The 10,000-nt window shown below is 44.0% G+C and overlaps 1 protein-coding gene across 1 annotated transcript in view; it reads left to right on the plus strand.

Annotated features, from left to right (window-relative positions):
- The window catches only part of opn4a (opsin 4a (melanopsin)), a gene marked incomplete at both ends in the record, with an annotated part of 32,296 nt that overhangs the window by 41 nt on the left and 22,255 nt on the right, over positions 1–10,000 (plus strand). The window contains one exon of the mRNA XM_080848599.1: positions 1–109. This exon is cut by the window's left edge and continues 41 nt beyond it. Coding sequence (XP_080704725.1) covers positions 1–109 — 109 coding nt within the window. The remainder of the gene's footprint in view (positions 110–10,000) is intronic.

A 10,000-nucleotide genomic window follows, 5' to 3' on the forward strand; every position in this document is an offset into this window, starting at 1 on the left:
CCCATCTCATGATCCCAACTGCACCCGCATCACGGAGACGGTGTCTGCGTGGAACAACTCCAGGATCAGTGCGTATCGGCTCGTAGACCTGAATCCCGTGGCTACTTCTGTGAGTTTGCAGTTGTTTTCACATTTTACATTTTACGACTTTTAAATACTAGGCAGCGACTGCTGTTTTTGAAGACACATTGCTGTCGCGATGTTATTGACCAACATCTCCTTTTTGTAAGCTGTCATTGTTGGCCTATCTGTCTTTCCAACTTAAAATGAATCCTGGAGCATATAGAAATAATCGATTTGTGCGAACGTCAATGCATTTATGAAAAGGGGCAAAGTTCCTCGCAAGGAGCATGTTATTGATTGTTCGATTTGCAAGTAGGTGAAGCGCTTGTGTTTTTCATTCGTTCGGGATATCCTTTGGTATAGCAAACTCTTACTCGCAAACAGACGCATCGTTTATCAGCTTTATTCACAGACTGCCTCTACAATCACTGATTTGTCTCTGTGCCACACATACCACAACCGTTGCCTCATGTGTTGCGATTAAAAGCATTTGTAGGATTTTTGTACTCCGGTGCTGTCAACATAAACACCTTATTTTTTGCATTTAATACAAAAGAAATAACGCAAATAAGGCAGTGATTGGTTATTGCTTCGGTTGGTGAAAGCCTGTGTAATGGTTAAAATGATCTCGGGGCATCCAACTTATACCTGGCACGAACCTTGGTTGAATTTCTTAGGCTTGCAAGCTAATAGAGCGCTTCAACTTACAACTAACCCAACGGGCTGCACAACAGGTTCTGACCACCGACCAGCTGACCTAGTCGATAGCTCCATCCAAAGTACCTCCAGAGAATTTCTAAGTAGACGTAGACGTGATATTACATTTAAATATACATCATTACAAGCCTCAGTCTTAAGAAGAAATCAGTGATTGATCGATCAATCACTGCAAATTGTGCGATTCATTTTTGTATTTCTTTTTATCAACTGACAGCACTATTCGATTCATTTGTTACTTATAAGCGTCCCCACTGTATGTAACCAAAGTGAACACTTATGCCTGGTTGAAAGGAACCTTTCTTTCCTTATCAGATTTATTTATTTATTTATCCACTTGCAGAAAGAAGTGCATTGCTTCTGCAGTTCACAATTAAGTGCATTCTTGTTAAAAAAATGTAGATATATTGGAATGGGTTTATTCTAAAGAAAGAATAAAAATATCAAGTCTGTCAAAAGTCCTTTTCATTCCATTTGTGGCCAATTGTTTTAAGGGATTTATTTACGTTGTCAGGGACCAGGGCCTGATAAAATATAAACAAGCGCTATAAAAGGGACAAACATTGGGTCATCAGGGGTATAGTGTGTGCTTGCCAGACGTATGATTCGGTGTTGTTATCGCTTAGTACTATTTTTAGCTTTATTTCTGTTTCTCATCTTGGTTATCATTGTTACCCCAGACACAGTGGGCATGCCTAGTGTAGGCTACTGCAATTATGGGATGGTGGTTTGGGATGGTGGTTTCATTTTTTTGTCAGTTGATTAAGCCTCCGACATTTGATCTAAATGTTTCCACACTGTAAGGTGTAAGGTTCTCTGTAAGGAAAACAGCCCTGCCTGTGTGTGACAGGTGACAGCCCTTTGTTTAATTTGATTTCCTTTTTGATATCACGGGGAATCCATCTGATGGAGAGATAGAGAGAGAGTTGCGTGCCACGGGGGATAAAGGCCGGCTCGCTCGAGCCAGGTATTGCAGAAATAATTGATTTGTGAAACTGAAGGACAGACGACTCTTTTTTTTCCGTTTTCATTTCGTCTTAGAAATGGGAGATTAGTATCCATTTTTTTTATCAATTCAGTTAATTATTGCGTTGGTTGGGGGGGTTGTTTGCATTTGCCACACCACCCTTTTGAATTAAATTTTGTGTGAAAAGATGAGATAACACATGTGGTTAACGAGCTCATAGGAACCTTTTTGAGTCCCACTCAGCCCCTCATTAGACAGAAGGGGGCACTGTTCCTCCTACATTTGTTGATGATTATTTAACTCTCACGTGTAACCCTTGGTCTCTCTTCACGCGATTTTTGGCACTGTGTATAGACAGCAGAGCTGTGTCAGTAACTATCGTGACAAATGAGAGTCAGCCACAAGGTTTATTGAGTCCTTTCTCAGTACCAGACACCAACGCATTACACAGTCTTTCACACAGAGCTATATCTTACATGAACCCTACATGAAATGGCTGAATCATGTTTGCCCTGGAGAACTGATAGTCCAGCTACTGTTCAGACACTTAGAGGCTTCTCGCCTGACATGGTCGAAAATCAGCAGAGACTGTAAAACAGCTTTTCCACCTAAATCCAACCCCCCCCCCCCACACACACACACACACTCCCTCTGTATGGGCTCAAGTTCCAGGTAAGGCGTCAAAGTGATACGATCCTGGGACAACAATATCAGTAATGGGTGAGTTGTGTTCACATGCTGCAGTCGTGGCCCATCCATCTTTGTTGAGCGGTGAGAATGGCCTACAAGAAAGGCCCTGAGAGACCAGGAGTCTGGAGTGAGAGACATTTAAGAATGAAAAGAATAAAAAAAAACATACAGAATAGATTCACCAATCATAATTAAGTTAAGTGATAGACCAGTTCTTGATTTTTCAACAGCAGCATTGTGAGACAGAGAAACGTGTCCGTAGGGCCTGGTGTGTCTAGGGCCACGTGTGTGCGTAGGGCCAGGTGTGTCTGTAGGGCCAGGTGTGTCCGTAGAGCCAGGTGTGAGTCCGTAGCTCCAGGTGTGTCCGTAGGTCCAGGTGTGTCCGTAGGGCCAGGTGTGTGCTGCCTGCCGCTGAAGAAGAGCAGTGGACAGGAAGGTGAAAGGAGCCATGGCTGGTTCAGTTGTCCATACAAGGAGGTTATGTATTCAGTGTCATTTGTCTGACTGTCTGTCTGTCTGTCTGTCTGTCTTTGTTAGCAGGATTAAGTAAAAACTACCTGGCCAATTTTCATAAAACCTGGTGATGGGGTGTGTAGCATGGACCGGGGAAGAACCCAATACGTTTAGGAGTCGATATTAATCTCGGGGCAGATCCACTAATTATGTTTTTCACTTTTGTTAACATTTTGAGAACATGGTGGAGGTCTGCGTTCTTGGTTGGCCCTTTAGGGCTTACTGTGATGATCAGTGCAACAAGCTTTAGAGTGAATGTTTGCATGTGACTGTACATGCTTATGTTTGGTTGGCTCAGTGTGTGTGTGTGCTTATAAAAGAAGGGGAGCGATGCTGAGAATACTTCAAGAAGAGAGGTCAAGAGTGTGAGACTGAATCCTGAGTGTGTGTATGTTTGGTTGGTCATCCTTCCAAACATTTATTCAGTCTTGGTGTCTGAATGTGTGTGTGTGTGTGTGTGTGTGTGTGTGTGTGTGTGGGTATGTTTGTTTGTTTGTCTGTGTGCACGTAGATGCACCAGTGCTTGTATTGATCTTTGTACGTGTTGGTGGCTGCTTCTCAGTGTTTGCGTTACAATGGGATCCTTTTTACAATGCAGGTCATCTTTTGTCAACTTATCTATGATTTTCAGCCACAGCCATTCGCCTTCTACAATGCAAGAACAAGCAATGCCTGGAAGGTAACCAGACAACGAAAAAAGGAAAGCAGGTTTGTCCAGAGGACTCTGTTTTCGATTAGTTTCTTGTGATACGCAGAAACCCAGATCAGTGGCTGGCCAAGCAGCCATCAAACTGAGCACAACCACCAGGATGTGGACAATGGGATGTGCACACTCAGGAAGACTCACAGAAGACTACTTCCTCTAAGGACGTGAGTGTGCCAAGCCCGCACTTTTTAATAAGCAGCTTGGCTTGTCTGTTGAGAATTGAATGGGCTTCCAGGTTCTTCATGTGTGTGTGTCATGCCTCTCTGTTATGCCATCTGCTGAGATCATCTGATGACAGATGCATGTGGAGAGGATGTACGTTTGACCTCCCTAGAGAGGAGCCTGATCTTTCACTCCCTTGTCTGCGTGTTGGGCTCCAGCAGAGATGGGCTCCTGGTTAAATCAACAGAGATGGGCTCCTGGTTAAATCGGCAGAGATGGGCTCCTGTGTTAAATCAGCAGTGATTGGCTCCTGGTTAAATCAGCAGTGATTGGCTCCTGGTTAAATCAGCAGTGTTGGGCTCCAGCAGAGATGGTCTCCTGGTTATTTCTTTTGTTTTTCTTTAATCTCCCCAGGAAGTGTTCACAAGGTATTAGTGATAATAATGTGTCTCTTGGAGAGCACACTGAGGATCGTTTTAAAGTTTGGAATATTTTCCTGCATGCCTGAAACATGCCCCTCTCCTCTCTCTGCCCCCCCCCCTCCTTCTCTCTCTGCCCTCTTCTCTCAGCCCCCCTCCCTTCTCTCTCTGCCCCCCCACATATTCACACACTTATCTCCTCTCTCTGTCCTCTTCTCTCAGCCCCCCCTCCTTCTCTCTCTGTCCTCTTCTCTCAGCCCCCCCTCCTTCTCTCTCTGTCCTCTTCTCTCAGCCCCCCCTCCTTCTCTCTCTGCCCTCTTCTCTCAGCCCCCCCTCCCTTCTCTCTCTGCCCCCCCACATATTCACACACTTATCTCCTCTCTCTGTCCTCTTCTCTCAGCCCCCCCTCCTTCTCTCTCTGTCCTCTTCTCTCAGCCCCCCCTCCTTCTCTCTCTGCCCCTCTTCTCTCAGCCCCCCCTCCTTCTCTCTCTGCCCCTCTTCTCTCAGCCCCCTCCTTCTTTCTCTGCCCCTCTTCTCTCGCTGCCCCCCCTCCTTCTCTCGCTGCCCCCCCTCCTTCTCTCGCTGCCCCCCCTCCTTCTCTCTCTGCCCCCCTCCTTCTCTCTCTGCCCCCCTCCTTCTTTCTCTGCCCCCCCCTCCTTCTCTCTCTGCCCCCCTCCTTCTCTCTCTGCCCCCCCCACACACACCCTCTTAAGTCCTTTTGCTTCTACCTGTAATTGCTGCTCTGATGAAATTAGCGTATGATGTGATCAGCAGGTCATCACATATTAGCCATGTGAACAATGCTGCCCATTCAGCACTCTCCTGCATATGCATAAGCCACACGCTGAGTTATGTGCAATTAAGGGTAGGGCATTACCCTCTTGAGTTCCTTGCTGTCCGCCAGCTGATGACGAGTGCTCAAAATCACATTTGATCTCATTGTTATTTTTTCCGAAGCCCCATCAAGAGTTCTCACACAATTTAATTTGAGAAAAAAAAATGCACCTTCAACCCCGAGGATAATCAGGTGATGGGAGAGAGAAAATGCGGTTAAACTAGACACAAAATCAGAGACATGGATAAGAAGTGCTCAGTAAATCCTGCCGGATCCGCACAGAAATCCAGGTGTTAGAAGCTCTCCTGAGGACTGAACGCTAAAGCACTTCTTATCAGCCATGCCAGGCCAGCCAGAGACACTGCAGTGGCATCACCTTGCTGTTGTCAGCACTCTGTCCAGACCTGGGACCATAACTGACCTCTATAGCTGATAGATGTGAATTATAAAATGCATTAGAAAAATATATATTTTGTTGATCTAAGGCTCGCTAAGATATTTTGCTGCCAAGATATAGTAGAGCAAAAGCTCTTCATACGTCGCACCTTGCTTCAGAGCTTGGTCCAGTTTTTGTATGTGTTGTGAATGCAAGAGATACCCGATGTCTGTTCCCAAGTAGGGAACTGTGCTGTGTGTAATTCAAAGCCAAAGATGCCCCATTAATAAACAGAGTCATTGACAGTCTTTGGCAGCTTTTAGAGCAATAATTCAGAGCGCAAACCACTGAACCATTACCTAGAAGCAAGCACATCGAAAAGATTTGTTGTTGGAATCCATTCCACACTAGCAGTACTTATCAACACCGAGGGAAACTATCTCAGGATTTGGGGGTGGGGGTCGGGGGTCGGGAGGTTGAGGGGCAAAGGGATGGAAAACAAAGAGTGAGTTACTCAGTGTCAGTTTCTCAGGACCGCTGAGCCTTAACCCACACATAATGAATGAAAACAGTTTAAAATGAGTTGTGGTATCTTTGGAACCAACATGTTCATTTTGTTGTTGATGTAAAACGCTTTTTATGACCGAAAATGATCCCCCTCGGCTGTGGAGATTGGAGCTCTTGGGCTTCTGGCAGCTTTGAAGGTAGCTGGATGCTGCTCTTGGATAGGAAGATTTCCTTGAGAGGCAACCAAGTTTCTCTCCTCTCCATCTTATATAACGTGATGGAAAAAAAAACCCTGAGTGATCTTACCCCTATCACCTTTGTTATTTCCTGACATTTGTAAAAGCAGTTTCTTTGTCCTGAACTGATATGCAGTAAAATCTGAGGCTGCCTTAACTTGTTATTTACCTTTTTAAGTTCCACTGACTTCATGAATCTGCTCTGAATGGCTATAGTGTACAAATATACTCTGAATATCACGGTGTCACGGACACGTTCATGCCCAGTCCCTGGTTCCACAGACTCATTATGCAGTCATCATCTGAATATGAACTTTTTTGGCTCTGGAGCACCAGCGTAGGCAAGGAGATACACCAGACACCCTGTATTGTACCCAACACTTTTTTTTATTTTTAAACAAGTTTGGTATCAACAACCTGTTTTAGGGTTAATCTGACACAGGGTGTTCATTCTACAAGAAGCAGAGAAAAATGGTTTTGTCCCGGAGTAACTTATCACACTTGCCATGTGTACTCACTTCTGGTTTCCCTTTTTAGACTATATTTAAAGACTTCCTGTATTTGAAAACCTCTGGCCATGTGGAATTTCCAAAACTAGATAATCTAGAGACTACATTTCTCTTCTGTGTTTTAGATTTAAGAAAAAATGAGTGAGCAGGAAATCCATGGACATTAAGCAAAGGTGACAATTGGATAAGAAAAGCTGCTTTCAGGTTATTGTTCAAATAACGGAAGTGGCCAGTTCCAATGTTAGGTGAAAATTCACCCTAGTTTCCTCAGGACTCCGGAGCTGCAAATAAGTACATTTATTAGACAAACAACAACAATTGCAATCGTGTGATAAACACATCGCACACGGTTTATATAGACAGAAGTTTAGTTTTCAGCAGGGATAACCACGTGGTGGATCTCTGACGTCCGAGGCTCCCTATATTGCAATTTTGCACAAGGTTGGAAGAATCTTATCACCTCTGGTCTAAACACACACATACACACAGAAACACAGAAAAGCCATGTTTCTGCTTACATAAGTACATTATCCATATAAGGTTATTAATAATACAAGGCACTTGATTATTATATTCTTAAGTCATTAACAGTGTTTGGAAATAATCTCCATCATCCACAGTCTCCCAGCACGTGTGGCAGGGCTGTGGGCTCTGGTCCTGGCAGAAGGAGTTGGAGTAAGTTGCTCTCTCTGTTCATTCATGAGAGAAATGGCCAAAGGTTCAGTCCTTTTTTGCATAGTTGCTGAACATACATTTTTGTATCATCATCATCATCATCACCATGGTTATCATCATCATCATCATCATCATCATCACCACGGCTATCATCATCATATTGAGCATCCACACCGGACAAAACTTACCAGCAGCATTACTTTGAGTTTCCCTCCTATACTAACCTGAATTACAAAATTAAAATAAGACCAGTCATCCTGCAGACTGCAATACCTCACAGCAGGCAGGGCATGATCCTGCCGTCATGACGGGGCCTGCACTCAGGATGTGGCTGTGTGCTGCCGGCAGTGTTGTCTTCAAAGGTCCCCCCATTAAAGACAGCACAGATAGTCAGGGGGAAGGACATCACTAATCAGGGGAGGGCAAATAGCCAAACCTCCCAAGTTTGGCTCAAATGCCCCAATGACAATTAATTGGACCAAAAACTGTGGCATGAGTTAATTGGAAAAGAGCCCCTTTAGCGTTCGTATGCAAATGAGCTTCATGTTGGTCTGAAGTGGAGCCATTTCAGATAGAGTGCACAAGGCTGGCAGTCCACGGATGCTTGTTAGTCAGGGTAATGTGATGAACCGGATGTGTGTGTGTGAGTGAGTGTGTATGTATAGGAAAAGCATCATTATTGCTTGATTTCTCTTGCATGTTCATATATTTTGTCTTTAATCAATGTTGTAGAAGATGTAGAACCATCAATGTCGCTGTGGACAGAATAAGCTATGAGCTACGATGGCGAAAGTTCGCAGAAGAAAATGTTTCCAACTTTAATGGCTCGCTTGAATTATTTTAGCTGAAGCCCATCAGCTGTATCAGTGTGTCTGCTGGAAGGGTATGATTGGATGTATTATTCCCTCTGTGAATGGACTTATTTAGTCTTATCTGTCTGCCCTTCACTGGATATCCCCGAGCTCGAAGCTCATTTGGTGCTTTAGCTGAATCTGTCATTATGCCAGGAGTGTAGGTTGGGAATGTATCAGTTTGATTTATTCGTATTTATTCTAACGTATTCTGTGAACAAAGCTTGGACGAACGGTGTAAAGCAGACAGACTGGTACCGTTCAGTGGAGAACACACGACTGGAAGACTGAAGCGTACGTTTAGTTTTGTTCTGCTTTAAGTGCAAAGGACAGCCGTGAACAATAGCACACACAGGATCTCAGGGACACTGTGATGAACACTTTGTGATAATATGCAGTTTGAGTGACAGGGTGATCTGTGGGAACAATGAGAGGTTTACCGACATAAACCAGTAATTATTCCCGTAACATTACACGTCACACTGCAGTGATATAAAAACGTAATAATAATCTTTGTAACCAAATCAGATAAAACCAAATACACCTACTGAAATATATTCTAGAGATCTATGGTTATAATACATAGGTATATAACTATAAAAGCTTCAAGTAACCAAATTAAAAAAGGTAGTGGAATTGGGAAATAGTGAGAGGAGAGGAAAAGGCAAAGTTAAAAGTGCTTCTCTAGAGATACCGATCAGGACATCAGGTTGTCATAGAAACCACCTTGCCACTCCGTAGTCTATTTTATGTATATTACAGACCGCCTTCAAATGTGTTTACTTACACATGGTTTGTCACATAGGAGCATTGCCACATTGAATTCCTTTGACTTGACTCACCCTTTGCCTGTGGGTAGGAAAGGAAAGAAGACGAGAGAGGGCAGATTGATTAACCAAGTTTGACGCAACAGCACTGCTTTGACTAGTTCGAAGTCCTGCTCTTCCAGGTATGCTATGCACCAGGTATGCTATGCAGTCAGACTGAACTCCATTGTCCTCAGGAAAACATGAGTGGAAATGGTCCGGTTGGCCAATCCCTCCCTTTTGCAACACATTGCTAACCTTGCTTGATGAGCACATTGCTAACCTCTGCTTAATGAGCAAAGAACAAAGTCCAGCAATGTCTCAGAATCAGAGGAAACTTCAGGTCGGGTGGTAGTCGTCCCCGGGGGCTGCAATGATGTCATCATCATTTTTTAGTGATGACACTTCTGAGCTGAACATTAATTGGTTTAGCTTGCCTACTTAGAGTAAGTCATTCTAAGCCCCTTACCTTTATCCATTATCAGGCAGCTGATCAAGATATTGATTTTCCCAGATCTTATCTTCACAGTTTACTGTGTGTTCTTGTTCTGTGACCTTGTCAAATGGCTGTTCCTCATCCCGGCGAATGGAGGGACCTGTCCAGTCATTAGAGTGAACAACAGAGACGTCCGAGGCTGTCAGGGACTTGTTGCGTGCACTGCACTCAGACAGCAGATAGAGCTGCCTTTAGGTGACAAGGCAGTAACAGCCATTCAACTGCATGGGAGGGCTTTTCTGACAGCATTTGTAGGCTGCCACACCATAGGAAGCCAAATGTGCATGATTTTACTCAGCATTGTTTTCGTTTTTACCTCAGCAACCGTACTAGAAATGCATTTCAGAGCTACACATAGTGGCACATACTGACACATTCACATATATAATTATTGTTTCAAGAATGTCACATCGATTCAGGTTCGCCATTAGCTGTAATAACAGGGTTGAGTGGCAGTGTTGTAAGGATTCCA

The sequence above is a fragment of the Sprattus sprattus genome (genome assembly GCF_963457725.1).
Source record: "Sprattus sprattus genome assembly, chromosome: 12".
Taxonomy (NCBI): domain Eukaryota; kingdom Metazoa; phylum Chordata; class Actinopteri; order Clupeiformes; family Clupeidae; genus Sprattus; species Sprattus sprattus.